Source organism: Phoxinus phoxinus (assembly GCF_949152265.1).
Source record: "Phoxinus phoxinus genome assembly, chromosome: 19".
Taxonomy (NCBI): Eukaryota; Metazoa; Chordata; class Actinopteri; order Cypriniformes; family Leuciscidae; genus Phoxinus; species Phoxinus phoxinus.
In genome coordinates, this window is record NC_136894.1 from 3,463,808 (window position 1) to 3,483,008 (window position 19,201).

A 19,201-nucleotide genomic window follows, 5' to 3' on the forward strand; every position below is an offset into this window, starting at 1 on the left:
CAGCTGAGGAGGAATGACGCCAGTGTACTTAATTACATTATCAAATTTTAAAACGACATTTACAGCTCATAAAGTTTTTGACTGTATGTGATCAGTGATGTATTCTCGTTTACACCACACATTGAAATCATTCATCGCCCGAGAATGCAGTGTTGAAGACATAAGACTGTAAAAACAACAATGCACAGCTCAAGCACTATCAGTCTGTGCTATGGGCGAAGGAAACAGACTTATATAATCATAACACTCTGATACCTCCATAAACATTCATCTGTCTACAACCCCCCCCCAAAACCCCCATCCTCCTCCCTCTGTATCCATGGAGACAGTTGGTTCAGGCTCTTTCAAGACAAAAATAGCATGGGAATAATAATCGAACAACACACTTGAATTCATGTGTGGTGACACTCCGACTCGTAACCCAGCCTGTTAATCTGAACTCAATCTGCTCAGCTGTTGGATCTGGCGCTGGACGATCACAAAACAATGCTGACAATGACCCAAAAATGCACGCCCACCGCTTTAGACAGAGAGGAAATAAAAACACAGCCTTTAATATCATCGATTTTAATCACATGAAAACAATAGAAACACAAAAACGAATTATTTTTAGTGACAAATCCATTCTCTAGTCTGTGTAACTGTTCTTTTCCCCAGGCGATGATTGTAGACTGAACAGAAGGAGGTATAACAAGGGTTACAGTAAGACCACGTCTTTCTCCCAGCAATTAAATGATCATCATCATCAAGGAAAGAAATCAACAGCTCTTGCATTAGATTATATGTCAGTATTCATTACAAAAATAAGATATTAGCAGTGGCAGGCAGCCAGCAGCTTCACTTTGGGCTAGAGGGCAAGACAGAGAGAGAGAGAGAGAGAGAGAGAAAGAGAGAGAGAGAGAGAGAAAGAGAGAGAGAGAGAGAGAAAGAGAGAGAAAGAGAGAGAGAGATCAGATCTTCCCTCGACCAGCACAACCCTGGCCTTGAAAGTCCACCCACAGAGAGGGGGCGTGGCCTGTGTTCTAAGCCCCGCCCAGATCATGCCGGATGTTAATAGCAGAGCGTGTGAGTGCAGGAGTGTTAATAGTTAAGAGCAGTGAGAGGGAGTGAGTGTGGCTGTAGTAGTGGGGTTAAAGCGCTCTACTGTTGGGGGTAATAGGGCTGTTGCTGTGGGGGTTGTTGAGGGTAAGGGTAGGGCTGTTGTGTAGGAGGGGCTCCGGGGTACCCAGCCTGCCCCTGGGCTTGATAGGGCATGTAGGGCATATTGGGCATATTAAACTGCCCGTATGCATAGGGGTTATAGGCCATTGGCATCTGGTAACCTGGAAACCTGAAAGAGAGGGAAAATAACAACATCATGTTTCAAGCCGGTCTAATATCTGCACATATGAACACTGTTCCAAACCCTGATCAGCTTTCTTACTGCTGAAATTTAACTTTTAAATTGAACTAATAGATATAACCATATTTACCAAGTTAATTTATCTCGGTACATTAAGACATCTATTTTTATTACATGTTTTCTGAAATGTTATGTTTGAATATGCAAATGATTAAATATGCATAGATTTCCACAACAGAAATCTAGAGCCAGGTTCAAAACTCTTCATTCTATTGACATATTAATGTTTTTTACTGAGGGATTTTCACTTCTATCAATTCATAAATCAAAAAATACTGTAAACAGCCAGAAATAAAATGTTGAATAAATAGATGAACAAACCCCTCTCTGGCAAAAACCTTCAGAATATAGACAGGAATAAAACTGTTAAGTTTGGTGCATGCTAGTGCTGATGAAATGGAGAAACGCACAAATGCAAATTTCAGAACGTAAAATGTAAAAGAATGTATGATCCATTAATACTAACACTTTCTCTTCTCTTCTATATCTATAATACAACTTTTTTTAAAGTATACTCCCTTAGACTAAACTGTGAAGCCTCACAGCACTTGCATATTGTTGTCCTATTGTTAGTTTAACTGCTTCTTATTGCTCTCCTCATGTACAGGTGAAACTCCAAAAATCAGAATATGGTGCAAAAGTATTTTATTTCAGTAATTCAACTTAAAAGGTGAAACTAATATATTATATAGACTCATTACATGCAAAGTGAGATATTTCAAGCCTTTGTTATAATTGTGATGATTATGGCATAAAGCTTATGAAAACCCCAAATTCAAAATTATAATAAGATGTAAGCCATAATCATCAAAATTATAACAAATAAAGGCTTGAAATATCTCACTTTGCATGTAATGAGTCTATATAATATATTAGTTTCACCTTTTAAGTTGAATTACTGAAATAAATGAACTTTTGCACCATATTCAGATTTTTTGAGTTTCACCTGTATAAGTCGCTTTGGATAAAAGCATCTGCTAAATTATTAAATGTAAAAGTGTGAGAAAGAGAATAACATATTTTGTGAGCAAGTGGAGGACCTTTCTGTTTTCAAGTGAAACATAGTAAAGGTCGCTACTGCAGTAGAGAAGTATGCTTATTCAGATGCAGCCTTAGTTTCTGGCCTGAATAAGGTACTTCAGAACTACCTTTTGGCACTGGGAGTGTGTCTATGGGGAGCTCACTAGGTTTCTGTGGCATACATGTACTTGAGGATGCCTTTATTTACCCTGGGTAGCCTTGATAATTGGGGTAGGGTGGTCCTTGAGCCTGTGAGGGTCCAGTGGGTGCAACAGGAGGAGGATTAGTGCCGACGGGACCCATCGGAGAACTGACTGGAGCTGAAGTGCTGGCGGCCTGAGGAGGGATGCTAGGGGGCGGTGGTCTCGCTGGGGGCTGGGGCTTAGCCTGAGGCTGCTGAGGGTTCTGGGACAGAAATACAAATAAGATTATTTTCTTATGCGTACATTAGCGTGCGGATCCAGACAAACGCACACGCACAGCCTTTCAAAGTATACTCCATTTTATAGCATGCGCAAACACAGGCTCTCAACATGTGCGCTAGAAAGATTCATCCTTATCTAGTGTCTGTGATTTTTCTCTCTTAAAGTTATGAGAGATAAAAATGTCTTTGTACTTGTTTAAACTAGATTTGCGGCAATCTTTTAATCCCTTCACACAAGTGCTTGTCCAATTTGGGTGTCTATTATCAGTCTTCAGTAGTTTTTTGTTGTTCTTGTTCTTTTCCGACTGTAAAACAACGACCTGGGCCAGTGTTGCCACACTGTGGACAAACTAACTGGTGCAAACTCAAAGCGCATGCGCATACTTTGCACACGTGGTTAGAAAAATCTGGGGAAATTCGCGTCGTTCTTGCATGCGTGTAGAAACCGGAGTATACTTTGGGCTGGGAACTCACAAACATGGTCCTGGGTGCAGGGGTTGGGCCTCCGGGCGCAGGAGCAGGGGTGTTGGACTGGTATGATGGGACGTTGAATGAAGGAGCGCTCGGCTCACGAGCGATGCTCTGCTGCAGCTCCCTGTCAATCAAACACAGTCATAGAGTATTAGCCAATCACAGTCCTTCAATAAGAAGCAAGACCTTGATGATTTGTTAGTGTGACATACTTGAGCAGTTCATCCCTCTCAGTTTTGCGAGCGAAGACAATGTCGCTGCACTTATTTTGAAACTTCAGCAGGATTTCTGTCAGATCATTGTAGAACTGAAAGAAGACCGAGACAGCTGAGTGACATCGTACAGATTGAGCATGTGTACAGAACTAATATTAGTGCATGCAATAGTTACTTTAGTGCCCTCTTTGATATTGGAGCTGATCTCGATGTAGCTATCATGGGCCGCAGCAAGCTTCTTTAACACCTCCTCTCTGCTATTAGCCTCAGAGTTGGATTGCTTCAATGCTGAAAACTCCTGGTGAGACACCTGAGACGAGCGGGAAAGCAATTTAAAAATGAAAAAGAACTCACCATAGTTACAGCAGCAGCAACTATTACATTACATGTTCATTTAAAGTGCACCTATTATGCTTTGTTTTGGAGTCTCCTACATTAGGTTTACATGCATCCAAGGACAAAAACTATTTTCTCATAATATACATTGCATCATCTTGATGAGAGCCTAATCAGCTATGATTGGTCAGATACTTCTTCAGTGCTTGTAAACACAGTGATACGAACAGTAATGATGATGTTGGTTTTACTGTATAAATTCGAGCACATGTTTTCATCCTTTGAAAGTGGATTCTCAGTGCAGAAAACAGCGTCTTCTCAAGATCACAAAGGAACCAAGCTCTTCTAGGCCTGTTACAACTACAGTGTATAAGTGCGGGTCAAAGAAGACGTTACTCGCAGGCAGCCATTGAAGACCATAAGCTGGAAATTACTGACAATTAGTTTTAGGCCGTTCAGAATCGGTTCTTTCTTTTGGCAGACTATGGGCCCTATTTTAACAATCTAAGCGTATGGTCTAAAGCGCAGGTGCACTCAGGGCGCGTCCAAATCCACTTTTGCTAGTTTAACGACGGGGAAAATGGTCGTGGTCTTAAAGGGTTGTCCCTATTCTCTTAATGAGTAATGGGTGTGTTTTGGGATTTATGTGCGTTAAACCAATCAGAGTCTCATCTCCCATTCCATTTAAATGGCAGTTGCGCTCGCGCCATGGCGGATTCGCTATTTACATGACGGAATTTGATAGTGGAAAGACCGAACGCTTCTTCAGAGCGCAAACGGATCTGCTCGAGCGCGAGGTAAAAGTGCGCAAAACAGACCATCTACGGGACAAGCCGGATTCCTCCATATCTTTATGTACACAATAATAATATTTTACATCGTAATCCTTTATTTAAAAATGAAAAATGTATTTTAAATATTTGGCATGTTTGTGTGCTGCTGCTCCTGTGTGTTTAATAAGCAGAGTGTACGCACGCTGTGGACCCGCCTATAGGCCCACATTACTAACGCGCTCTTTAAATAACAAAAAAAATATTGCACCATTGACTTTAGACCAGGTATCAGTTGGTCAATGGCGCAGTCTATTTTCTGTTGCCAAATGCATTTGCTATTTAAACAACGTGGCGCAGGATGAGAAAATGAAAACTGCGTCGGACTGAAACTAGCAAAAACACTTGCGTCGCGCTTGGCGCTGCATTGCGCCGGGTGTAAGATAGGGCCCTATTACTCCATTTGTCGTGTACTTCGATTTTTGAAACTTCGCAGGCCTTTTACATTCACAAACCGCTATATTACACACTAAATGAAAGGAATATCTGAAAAAGCATAAAGGGGCACTTTAAGTTGAATGATTCATAGTCAATCATTATTGTCCTCGACAGAGGAAATTTGTTTTCACAGACTGTATCAGGAGTGAATGGTGCACTCATTTTCATTACAGAGCCTTTGCTGGTCTGATTTGTCATGCGTGAGTGTATGAGTGCACCTGTATCTGTGACAGCAGTTCCTCCTGTCTGCGTAAATTCTGCTGAACACGTTGTGTGTGAGAGCCGTAGCGAGTGTCCAGCTCACTGGTGGTCATGGCCTCCTCGTTAATGGCACCATCTTGAGCGAGGGCGGTAAGGAACTTTGTTGTCAGGTCAAAGGTCACCGCCTTCACCTCTCCCTCCAGAACTTCCCGTTCCCTCTTCACCTCATCCAGCTGTGCCAGCTGAGCTCTCAGCACGTTCACCACCTGCACAGAAGAGACAAGCCTGGACTGAAGGATAGCATTGGGGTTTGGTCTGGGTTAAGGCCCGTTCACACCAGGAACGCTAACCATAAATATAACTAGAACCATAACTATATTAGTGTCCACACCAGCGTTCTGTTTATTCAAAGCGCGCTGCAGTTTTGTGCTCTGCCTCTTTAAATGTTCAAGCTCTTTAAAGTTTCTCTGTGCTGTTATCGAATATAGTGATACATATACATATATATATACACATACCTTAAAGGATTAGTTCACTTTAAAAAAAACTTTTGCTGATAATTTACTCACCCTCATGTCATCCAAGATGTCCATGTCTTTCTTTCTTCAGTTGAAAAGAAATTAAGGTTTTTGATGAAAACATTTCTCCATAATATGGACGTCAATGGGCCCCAAACGGTTCAAGGTCCAGATGACAGTGTCAGTGCCGCTTCAAAGGGCTTTAGACGACACCAGACGATGAATAAGGGTCTTATCTAGCGAAACGATCAGTCATTTCAAAAATAAATAAAAAAGTAAAAGTTTTATAAGCACAAACGCTCGCCTTGCTCTGTTCTGCAATGCGCGTTCGTGACGTCATAGTAATACGCAATTACGTTGGAAAGGTCACGCTTCTATGAAAAGTCACAAATTTCTGTCCTGACGAAAATTTTCTTTTAGGCTTTTTAATATTACAACACCCAGGATACGCACACGAAATGGGCATTTTAAACGATAAACTGACACAAAGACATTTGAATATGTGTAGATGGTCCTCCTTCCTCACATTTGTAAACACTGACTCGTTACGTCAAGCGTGACCTTTTCAACGTAATTGCGTATTATTATGACGTCACGAACGCGCATCACAGAACAGAGCAAGGCGAGCGTTTGTGCTTTTAAAACGTAAACTTTATTTATTTTTGAAATGACCGAACATTTCGCTAGATAAGACCCGTATTCATCGTCTGGTGTCGTTTAAAGCCCTTTGAAGCGGCACTGACACTGTCATCTGGACCTTGAACCGTTTGGGGCCCATTGACGTCCATTATATGGAGAAGTGTTTTCATCAAAAACCTTCATTTCTTTTCGACTGAAGAAAGAAAGACATGGACATCTTGGATGACATGGGGGTGAGTAAATTATCAGCAAATTTTTTTTTTAAAGTGAACTAATCCTTTAACCTATAGTATAGAATTGTACCATAACTTATATTTATTTCAGTTAGTTCCCAAAGCAAAACATTTATAATTTTCATTAAATTTTCTAACTTTAAGCTTTTATCAACTACTTAGTTTTTTATATCAATTAAAAAAACTGTTTTAATTAATGATAATGGCACTGAGCTCACCTCACTGCCCTGCAGAGTCTTGGCAGGGTTGGCAGACGGTATTGCAGCACTGATCTCATTCTCTGGCTTGCAGAGCAAAGCAATCATCCCACAATGTTCATTGTAACGCCCTTTCACCACCTGATCAGCCTGCACTGCCTTGTCCAGTATACTGCAAAAATTATTTCCCTCTGCACGGGATAAAGAGATAGAGAGAGAGAGATAGAGAAAACAATCATGAGCAAAGCGAGGGGTTCCTGTAGCTCAACTGGTAGAGCATGATGACACTAGCAACACCAAAGTCATGAGCAGGAAACATTCAAACTGATAATGTGTTTACCTAGAATGCACTGTAAGACTCATTTGGTAAAAGCATCTGCTAAATGCATAAATGGGGTGGAAGCGTGCATGTACCTGCTCTGAGTGATTTATACAGATCTCCAGAGGGAGTTCTGTTCCAGCGCTGATTGAATTTGGCTCTGAGTTCATTGTCTGTCGTTTCCTCATCATCTAATATCTTCAAGGACTGTAACACCAACACACATTTTTGTTCATGAAACAAATTGGCATGAAGTGCATGTACATACAGTCAGATGGTGTCATCCATACACATACTCTTAGTTCAAGAGTCTAAGACCAATTTCAAAGAAATTATTCTGTGATATTTGCAGGTCACATGACAAATTTGTGACACTGATTATGTCAACTCTTTTGTACAGATGGTCTGGGGTTTTTGCTTTCATCGAAGCACAAGATTCTCTTTAGTAATTTTCACTCAAATTGTTATACTGAAAATGTTAATAGGTATTAAATAACATATATAAAAAAAGAAGAAGCAAAAACAGAACTTTTACTAGTCGCCTCAAATGTCTAGGATCTTATAAAAAACTTATAAAAGGTCATGAAACAAATGGTGAATGTGTGCATCACCTCATCCAGGATCTCACGGTTCCTCTGCAGAAGTTCAGGGAGATCTCGAATCAGCTGCTCGATGCTCTGCAGGCCTCCTTGCTGAATAACAGCACGACTCTTCTCCAGGATGGACTGAGGGACGGCGTCTCCTGACAGATCTTCTAGTGCAGCCGGCAGATTCAAAGACGCCAACACCCTAACAGATCAACAACAACCAATCATTTACCTCTAAAACCCTTAATAATACACCCAAAACACTGTCTAAATGTGTATGAAAATGAGTAATGTGATAAACATTTATACGGCATTATGTGCATTATACAAGATGCAGACTCATCTTGGGTGAAAAGATGACAAAGATGCGGGAAGAAGACCTTTAAAATATCAGCTTTAAAATGTCGATTTTAGCATGAGGATATAGAGAACTCACCCTTGACTATTTATAGTTTTAACAGAATAAAAAACCTCTCTAATTCACTTGTCTCAGGCCACATTCACACTGTAGTTTTTATTGAACCCATTCAAAATTGCTAAATATTAATGTTAAGGATAATGTTTTCAAAACATGAAATCTGTTTCCTATGCAATGTTAGCGAATCATAATAGTGGCTGTTTACTGACAAGCCTGATAATTTTGGACAGAGTTAATAGTTTTAACAATTTTAATTATTTATTAAAACAACAATAGTTTGTTATATAATATGCATACATAATAATATGTTCTCTTGTGTGCAAAAAACTTGATTTACATTATACGTGAACCTCAAGAAACATTAAAATAATTATAAAATCCATGTCAAGAAGACCCCTTTAATTAGTTTGCAGTTAAACAAATAACTTTTATTTTGGCAGAACACTGCATGACCCCCCCCCCCCCCCTCCATATCCTCCCACCCCCCCAACATATCACAGATGTCCACCAAATTACCTATTTTATATTTAAGTTTTATACAAGCTTACATCGCTGAATAGTTCTAAATCTACATGTTAATGGACTTTTAATGGAGTTTAAATTGACTCATGTAAGAGCAAATAAATGCACAAACACTGACCCATTGCAGAGATTTGTTGCTTCTCTCATGCTGCCGATCAGTCTGTTGACTGTGTCAGCCTTCCTGGAATTGGCTGCACTCACAGACTGCTGAACTGCCATCGGCACCATCTTCTCAAACACATCTAAACAAAAAGTGCATTATTTGCATTTCATTGGATTTAAAGAAATAATACGGCCAAAAAAAAATCTAAACAAAGATTGAAGGTTGAAGGTCAACTGAATGTCATGTTTGGCATCGTTCTGACCTGTGAACTTCTGGCTGAGTGGAATCTGCACTGCAGTTGCTTTGACCAGAGATGCTTTGCCAATGTGCTCCAGGTCTTTGACCTCCGGCACACGGTCATGGTAAATGAAGTCGTTGTCCTTCTTAGCAGCCGTGAGTGCACGACTGATCTTGTCTGACAGATCCTTTACGTTAACATACTCGTCGTATCTGGAAGCTGCAGTCTTCACCAGCTCTGTGGCGTGCTGCAAGACACGCATGAGAAACCTCAACATCAACGTCCAATTAATGAAGCTCAAAACGCTATATTCATGGCAATCAACTTAAAAAATAATCTAAAAATGGAATAAATCAATCAACACAGACTAACACACCTGCAGCCGAGCAATCTCCTCTCCGAACTTTTTCTTCTGATTGGCCAAGGCTGACTGGTGCAGCTCGGCGGTGGCCTGCATCATACAGTGCTTGGCGGCGAGGACTGGAAGCACTTCCTGGAAATAAAAATACTGACCAGGGAAAGGCAACCACAGCAATCACAAACGCCACAGCAACCACGAACCAACACCACGGGCAACCACAAACGAGCACAGACACACAGCACAGGGCGCAGGAAGAGAAAACAGAACAGCAAATCAGCACGCATCCTTCAGCGAACCCCAACCAAATCCTCACACAACGCTCATGCAGCGTTCACTCACAGATCAGTAGGAGAAGAAACAAAGGCTGGAGGCTTTGGGAGTGTGTGTGTCTGTGTGTACGCGGGGGTGACTAGCAGTCATACGGGAATTAAAGGATAATTCCGGTATTTAACACCTTGAGTCTATATTGTAGTTTGTTTTGGATGAACAAGAGTGGTGGACAACATTTTTTTGACAATGGTTCCTCTCTCGAGTTTTTGACTATAATAGAATTGGCCATGGACCCATTTAACATTGGAGTCAATGGGCATGTCCGAAAATGTCATTAAAACAGCCAATAATGTTCGTTTACAAAACTGTTAAACTCACCGAGTGATTAGTGGTGTTCGTTGATGTTCCAGAAACAAAAAGTGTTGCGAAATACAGTTTCTGTCGTGTTTTATTCGTCATTTTGTAAAATCCCATTGAATTCTGTTGAAGGACTGAGTGCTCGTTAATATAAATGCGCTACCGGAAACGGAAAGGGGGCTGTTTACATTTGGTCGATGTAGTCTTTTTGCTCGCTTCCGTTTCTCATAAGGCTAGCGAGCAGAGCAACTGTGCTCCGGGAGAGTAAGCGAAATAAACAAACAAAACCTTGAAAATATTGAAAGACGTGACCACTGACCAGTGCAATATGAAGTTGAACTCGACTGTGACCGTGAGTGTCCCGCGAGACATAAACATTGGTTATCGCCATCAAGTGGTCGGGAGTGTGCTAACGCTTCAGATTCAAATATTGAGCAGAAGTTACACGGTTGTGAAGTGTCTGAAAAAATAGTTCCACTATAGCAAAATAAACGGATTGGAATCATATATTGCGACGATATATTGTTTATAATCATCAACAAACACCACTAACCACTCGGTGAGTTTAACAGTTTTGTAAACGAACATTATTGGTTGTTTTAATGACATTTTCGGACATGCCCATTGACTCCAATGTTAAATGGGTCCATGGCCAATTCTATTAGTCAAAAACTCGAGAGAGGAACCATTGTCAAAAACATGTTGTCCACCACTCTTGTTCATCCAAAACAAACTACAATATAGACTCAAGGTGTTAAATACCGGAATTATCCTTTAAGGCAACTCAAATCTATAGGCGCACGCATACAGACAGTTAAGGGTGCTCCGATTGATCGGGCGCCAATCGTTATTGGCCGATAACCCTTTTATAGAATTTGATCGGTGGGCTCCATAAAATTCAGATTACTTTTTCTATGCACAGCTAAAATTGCTTTACATTCGCCAGTCTCATCTGACTTTACTACCAGACTTCTGAAAAAGACAATACATTTGCAACGTCATCGCAACGACAGACACCCTACACTACAGCAATGGCAGCAATAAACTAGAGCGGTGCAATTTCAGTGCACTTCTCTCCGCATTCGACATTCGTTCCTCCTTAAAAGCCCAAACATAATGTCCAAATAAGCGAAATCAAGGATTGTTGTCAAATGTAGTCTACTGTTGCTAAACTGCAAGACGTGCTCGATAATAAAGAGTTTTAAAAAAGAGATACTGTTCCCCAAGCGGCTTTCTGTGCGTGCGCTCCGAGACGGGTGAACTTTGAGCTTAGGGTTAAAAACAATATGCCGATTTGTTGAGTATTCACATAAACGCATTCACAGTCGGTTATGTTTTCAGTGAACTTAAACAGTTGGGAAATAAATCGCATGTGTAACCGTATATTGGATCTGTGCATTCGGTCTTAAAGTGACAGCTGCCTAATATTCCTGCTGCTCTCTGTGATCCTTAATGTTCGTCAAACAACAAAAGACAATGAGAAAATGACCCTCTGCTCTTTAGTAGATTTAATCTATATTTTATTTATACAGTGAAGACTATACAGTGTTGTTTTACACTGGATTAAACTACTTTCTGCTGATAAAGTTTATTATTATTATTATTTCACAGAATAGCTATATTTGTTAAGCTCTAAGCTGTTCCTAATCTCCTCTAAGAAAGGGAATTGAATATGTTGCACATGTTGCTTGCCAATAAATAAAGAGTTGTCAATTCATGATACTTTCTTATCTTTCAAATTTTAATACTTAAAGGAATAGTTCACTTAAAAAAAAAACATTTTGTCATCATTTACTCACCCTCAAGTTGTTTCAAACCTGTATGAATTTCTTCTGCTGAACGCAAAGGAAGATATTTTGAAGGAATGTCAGTAACCAGAGAGTTGATGGACCACATTGACTTCCATGGTAATTTTTTTTTCCTACTATGGAAGTCAACTGTCTGGTTACTGACATTCTTCAAAATATCTTCCTTAGCGTTCAGCAGAAGAAATTCATACAGCAGGGCTCCAAACAAAAAAAATCAATTAGGGAGCCATTGGCTCCTATAGGGAAAAAAACAGGCGCCAAATAATTTTTTTTAAGAGCCACATAATGCACTTACTTTTAGTCACCCTGTTGTGTGCATGTCTCTCCTCTTCTTACAGTTTCAGCATTTTCATCTTGTGAATGTTCTGGGAACTGAAGCTTATTTGGGAACTGAAGCTTATTAGGGATCTAAAGCTTATTTGGGATCTGAATGTCACTTCTGAACTTATGAAATTCCCGCAGCTCGCATGCACGAGAAACTGCACGTAATAACGGTGCAGTCTGTGGAGCATTCTTTGCGATTATGTGATCAAGCAACAAGTAACAAGCATTATGTGATCAAGTAACAAGCATTTTTATGCTTGTTACTGTCCCCGTGTTTTCTCACGGTCTCTTTTTTTAAATGGTTAGTTCCTGTAATGAACTCTGTTTTCCCCGCTATTTCTTTGCCCGCTCTTGAACAAAAGTCACAAAACATTGTTTTGTGTCTCGTGATCATACCTCAGCCAAGAAAACTCCTGAATCCAGGACGTTTTGAAATGTCTTTCGACACGGTGTTCATTGACTGATGCGGAAAGATGAATCCCTGTGTCTCTGGCATTCTCTAGCGCGCTCGTGCTGGAACAGTTGCTGGAGCCTGTTTTTTTGTCAGCAGGTGTGTCATCCGTGCTGGTGATTGACAGAGATGAGGATTGCTTGAAGAAGTCCGATATTTTTCGCTTTGACATTTTTTTTCTGGCGCGGAAAGGTGACATTCGCTTTACCGTTCATATTTTGGCGCTTTCACTCAGTCAGTTCACACAAAGAGTCTCATTTCATGACTTTAACAAAACAAATGAAGCGATAGGCTACTGGTTATAAAACATGCACGTATGATGCAGATATTACAATCAAAGGGAGTAAATTTGTATTGTCGCCAATGGCGACCTTGGCAGAAATTTCACTCGCAAATAAATATATTTGGTCCATTTTAGTCACAGTTTGGAGCCCTGTACAGGTTTGAAACAACTTGAGGGTAAAAGTTGACAGTTGAAGAGTAAATGATGACAGAATTTAAATTTTTAAGTGAACTATTCCTTTAAAGTTAAATAACCCCTGTGGGTTTATTTTAAGCCTTCTATTTATCATGTAGTATTATTTATTTCGGTGATCGGTATAGGACGATACTGCATTCAGTGATCCTGATCGGAGCACCCTCACAGACAGTGATTACTGCAGTTTGTGGGGATCTTCGACTAACCGTCTCTAGTGACCCCTAGTGGACCACCTTAACCACTCATGTGTCTGTCATGTGTGTATTGGCAGCTGCACATACCTTGGGCAGATTCTCTTTGTATTGACATTGCTTAAAAGCGTCGCCGTAGTAATCAGCAGCCTGGTTGGCGAGTTTAGCGACGATGGCGTCCTTCATCTTATCTGTGTGATGAAACAGAGGACAATTACATTTGTGTCAACTACAAGCAGAAAAATGCAGAGATATAAACACAGACGCACCATTAGTGGCCTTGAGAACGAAGACCTCCTGAGCCTGGCTGAGCATGATCTGGCTGAGCGTGCCCACCGTCTCGGGGGAGATGTCCATGGTGGGCTCTCGATTCAGTGCAGACAGCACAGTGTCCTTTATGTGAGCAAACGCACCACTCGCCAGCTGAAAAGAGACATGCACATGAATGCTCGTAACATTTCTCTCTCTCTCTCTCGAATGTCAGTGTTGTTGGAGGATTTAAGGTCAAGCTCAAACCTGGTAGAACTTGGCGGCAGTCTTAAGTCCCTCGTCGTTGTCGAGATTCTGCTCAGAAGCAATCTGACTCGCCAGCGCGCCCACATTGAACAACACACACGTCTTCTCATAGCCCACACTTGCCAATGCTAAAACACACAAACAGGATAAACCACACAGTCACTCAAAGAGAGTTATTTTCTATATCAGTGTCACTGTTTCTGAACTCCCTGAAACGCCTCCATTGTAGTCTTGAGTTTTCTTCCGGGAACGAACACGTCACAATATTCCTCATTTAAATATGTCCTGCCCCAAAGCATACGCTAAATAAAGAGGCGGGGCCTGGTTGAGTTAGTTAGTAGTGTGTTGAAACTGGTGGTTATGGTAACGGGGCGGGGCATTTCCCAAACATGCTCAAAGCAGTTGACCAATCACAACACATTAATCCAGCCGACCAAATTGTGCTTTTCAGAAGGAGGGGCTTCATAGAGACAGGAACTAAACAGAGCGTTACTGACAAAGTGGGAAGAGAGAACTTATGTTTTTTAAGTTGATGGATTTTTAGATTGCATTAGCAAAGCACTAAGCATTTCACAATGAAACCAGGACCCTCTATATTGAAACGAGGTTAATATTTGAAAATTGAGAGGTAACATGTAGTACGCAAATATGCAATAGTAAATAAAGTGTGCAATGGGTCATGTGTAGTAAGAAAGAGCAAGTTAGTAGTGGAGATAACATTATTTATGTGCAAACATTAATAAGCCTTTTACGTTAATAAGGGATCCAAAGCTGTGCTGCCCTTTCTTTTTACTGGATTAGGTGCCTGACACTATTCTTATGGGTCCTCGTTTTCCTTGAATATGAATGATAAAGATATTATATTTATTGATGCTCTAAAAATACATTAACATATAATTGTTTAAACACTATATTCAATTTCTGTTAAGTGATATCTGAATCTGCCAATAGCTTAAATGTCTTGAAAATAATTGACCTATAAGGCACTTTTGCCATGCAATCGAAACACATTCTTTTCATCTGGCATTTGTTTGTGTGCATATGTTTCTGAAATCACGTAAAAATACTCACCAAGCTTGACTGATCCTCCAAAAAGTGATCCTTTATCAAAAGCATCTTTCCACGTGAATGTCAGACATAACTGGAAAAAAACATTAGTTATGTAATATGCTCAAATGACTCAAATATGCTCAAATATAATAAATTATAGACATTTTTTTTTTTTTAAAGTCAGTGATTGTGAATGTATAAGTGATACCTCTGGAAAAGGAAATTTGGGTTCGATTGCACAGAGCTGATCATAATATCTAGAGGGGAGAGACACAATGAGAAAAGAAAGGTTAAAATAGAAATTGTCAATGGTGGAGAAAAACACTTTCATTTCTTTGGATGGAATTTAAACTACACTGAAAAAAATGAGGTGTAGAAACTAAAATAATTGCAAAGTAACAGCAAGTAATATTGAATTAAATATTTAAAAAATCATTTTTATAAATAGATTTTTTATTTGATTTTGTTATGTATAAAGAAAACCAATAAAAACTTCAATTAAATACAACAATCAAGATAATAATAAATTAATAATAATACTAATTATAGAAATTACACTTTATGCACAACAGTGTAGGCAAGTTACAATTCAAGCGTGTAGTCATCCTTCAAAGTAACCAACTGAATAAAATTCTCCCATATGTCAACATCTCTATGTTTTCCGTTCACTTTAGCTAACATTCTTTCATATGAGGCAAATCCTTGATGAAAAATGGAAGGTCAAATCCCAAACATTCTCCAAGATATTTCAACACAATTTCCCAAAAAGGTTGAATCTTTGAACAATGCAAACATGCAATTTTTGAATTAGAAAGACTGAAATTGTATTTTCTTGTTAAAACAAACATACTTCAAACAATAGTTTTAATTTCAACAGTGCATAATGACACGAATAATTTAGCCATGACAGTATTCTCATGTGACCGTGTCAGTCTGAACACAAGAACCAACTGACTTAAAGTTACTCAACCTCATTGTTACGAAACTAACTAGTGACACTTATCACAATAACATTTCCTTCATGGAAGGAAATAGGAGCATTTCCTCACATCTCTCTTCCATTTTATATCTACAATTCCTTGGCTCTCGGCACTATAAAAAGAACATGTCTGTCCACTCACGGGGAATACCTCTTAAGGGTGTCATCACACAAACCAAACACCAGACTAACTAGGAGCTACAAAGCAGGCCATTCATCTTGACCATTCAGCATGGAGTCAAAGCAGCAAACAAAAAACGTATTCCTATAGCAACACATGGCTCATTCACATAACAGATGGCGCTAGTCAGTCCCAGCCGGTACATTAAACCACACACATTGGCATGCAGAACGTAACCACAGACTGGATAAATAAAGTCTAATTTAAAGTTTTTAGAAAGTTTTAATTCATATAAGTTCAATTAATATGGATTAGTTTTACGATCTCTTCATGAAGTTTTTGAAGCATCAGTAGTAGTTGCGTAGCTGTCAATGGAGGGACAGAAATCTCTCAGATTTCATCAAAAATATCTACATTTGTGTTTTGAAGATGAATGAAGGTCTTACGGGTTTGAAACAACATGAGTGTGAGAAGTATTTTTGTTTTTTGGGTGAACTAACCCTTTAATATGAAGACCAGGCGGGTATTCCAGAAAGCAAGGTTACATTATATAGAAAATGTCCCATTGGAAAAAAAAATATAAAACAAATATATGGTAACACTTTATTTTACAGTGTCCTTGTTAGACATATTACATGTAGTTACTGTAATAATTACTATATTATGCATAATTACATGCAACTAACACTAAACCAACCCCTATTTCTAATCATAACCCCATAGTAAGTACATGTAGTTAATTATTATTACTTAAATCAAATGTATAATTACACTGTAACAAGGACACCTATATAACTATACTGTAAGACTGAGATTTTTCCATATTAAACATATTGTAAATTTGTCTTACAGTACTCAGATAACTCAAATAAAATCAAAAGTAAAGTTATTTATTTTCGACAACTTCCCAATTATGGTAATTTGCAATACACATTTCAGAATAGACCCCGACAAAAAGTGGGTTTAAACAGGAAAAAAATATGTGCTGTAACTGAGCATGAGGCAGCAAATCTGGCTCTGTTTTTTTTTTTACACATGAACGACCATTTCCTATAATAAAAATAAAACTTGCACGTCACTAACACACCTGTATCCACCCCAGTCACTTCAAATATGACGTAATGGAGTCTCGAGGTTGAAGATTACCGCTTAAACAACTAGGCGAGTATAAAACAAACAACTCAAAACGCAGTTTCTTCTTTATTTCAGTTATTTGCGTCGAATTATGTATTATTAATTCTACAATGAAAGTTTGACGAGGTCAGACCGAGTGACACACCTGAGTCACGCAGAACCAGGAAGCCGGTGGCGTATGATACACAGGTAGCTGACGCACGCAGAGACTTTTTATATTAAACTTTAAGATTTTGGGGTGACATTTATATTAGTGGATAAATGCATATTTTAGATGGTGAAAAACATAAAACGGTGACAAATTACACCATTTGAATAACTTTTTTTGAGATAACTAACGTTAGTTAATTTTTAATGTCCAGTGGGTGTGACAAATAAAATTACAAATATTCTTGGTAGCCTCTCAATTATTATTAGTAATATATATATATATATACGTAGGGTTTTATAAAGAGTAGCATGTCACACCACATTATGTCAACTTCCCCGAAAAATACTGAAAACCACATACTAAACACATATGTGGACTCTAAACACTAAAACAAATAAACATACTACCAACATGAGCAACAACACCAGTTGACGTTTAACATTTATATGAAGCCAATAAAAACAGATAAGGTAACGTTACAGGCTAAATCACCAACGGTAGTCATCATTTAACAGTTAGCTAAACTCTTGACGAAACTATTTCTGCTATTACATTACATAAAACATGATTAATTTAACGTTAGCTTCATGTAACTCACAGCTTTTGAAAATAATCAGCACTTCAGTAAATTACAATTAACAATCGACGCCATAGGCAGCAGAAACGAACACCCTGAAGTTGTCTGGTCAGGCTCTCACCGAAGCAGGATTTCCAGCGAGCTCTCGTGTTTGTCCAGCGGCCTCCCCAGAGCACTTTTGCGGAGCTTGTTGAGCTCATCCACGGCACGGGCATACTCCGCCTGCTCCTCACCGGGAGGATACGTGGCAGTTACAAATTTCAACAACGGTTTCGCTAAGTCGACCTCTGAGGACTTTTTCAACGGGACAGAAATAAAAGTCGCCATTTAGGCCCGCGGGAACGACACAGTTCTAGTGGAAAATGAGAAGACTGCAGACGGACAAAAACAAAGGCAGAGCACTTCCTGGTTCTCTTGAGTGCGTCATCGCGTCAGATGTACTGTCAAAGTCACGCATGCGCATTTCCTGCACTCGCGGGTGTAATCGTTACATAAATTCGGTAACGATTCTTTCCATGTCACCAAATATGTAAGAAAAGTATTATTTCCATGTTCTTGCACAGATGACTCATTTGTAAATATATTTCAGTATTGGATAAATTCTATAGATGCAGCACATAAAAAAAAAATTCATTAAAAAATAATAAATTAGCCTACATTTTAATAAATAAATTAAATTGTATTCAAATGTTTTAGCTGGGTCTACCAAAGTCTTTGGTCTAACAGAACTAAACAGGCGCATGACAAGACTTACACTCACAGTAAGTTACTATGAATCACTTTTTATCATTTTAATAGTTTTTATTTAAAATTCACTCGCAATTTGACAATGGTCTCAATTGACAATTTAGATAAATTCCCAGTTTGATCCATATAGGAATTCACTGATTCAAGGCTTAAACTATCAGGGAGATTGTGTAAGTTTACACTGACACATCTTACCCCATGACTCATCCATTTAGTCATGTGGTCATGTATGTATTACACACATATATATATATATATATATATATATAATTACATATTACATGGCCTGTAATTTAGAAGCATTCCAAAAGTGATGAGCATTTAATCTTTTTTTTAATTGTAAAACATATTTGTGACAAATAGTATATTTTCTACATTGCACACAAAATGGATTTATCCAACAATTTTGTCCAGGTCTAAAAATACATCTCACAGATGTTGGTGAAATACCGATGTATTAAACCATTTTAAATGATTAGATGAAATCCCCCCCCCCCCTTAATAAAATTATTAAAAGTGGGACTTAATATTAACTTTTTAAAAGTTGTCTTGTTCATGCGTCATATTTCTATGAG

General features: G+C 39.0%; 1 protein-coding gene across 2 annotated transcripts; it reads right to left on the minus strand.

Annotated features, from left to right (window-relative positions):
• Window positions 1–557: 557 nt before the first annotated feature.
• On the minus strand, window positions 558–18,318 carry pdcd6ip (programmed cell death 6 interacting protein). Of its 2 annotated transcripts, none has more exons than XM_079591282.1 (18): window positions 18,001–18,318; window positions 15,126–15,174; window positions 14,939–15,008; window positions 13,868–13,995; window positions 13,621–13,774; window positions 13,442–13,542; window positions 9,488–9,604; window positions 9,136–9,358; window positions 8,889–9,012; window positions 7,855–8,032; window positions 7,339–7,450; window positions 6,946–7,115; window positions 5,355–5,603; window positions 3,708–3,842; window positions 3,530–3,624; window positions 3,321–3,441; window positions 2,631–2,827; window positions 558–1,330 (listed from the first exon to the last, which is right to left on the minus strand). In XM_079591282.1, the coding sequence occupies exons 1-18, from the start codon at window positions 18,204–18,206 to the stop codon at window positions 1,141–1,143; spliced, it is 2,619 nt and encodes an 872-aa protein (XP_079447408.1). In that variant the 5' UTR covers window positions 18,207–18,318; the 3' UTR covers window positions 558–1,140. The 2 variants fall into 2 exon arrangements, with proteins under 2 accessions (XP_079447408.1, XP_079447407.1); XM_079591281.1 differs by having other exon boundaries at window positions 9,488–9,619; window positions 18,001–18,302.
• Window positions 18,319–19,201: the final 883 nt, after the last annotated feature.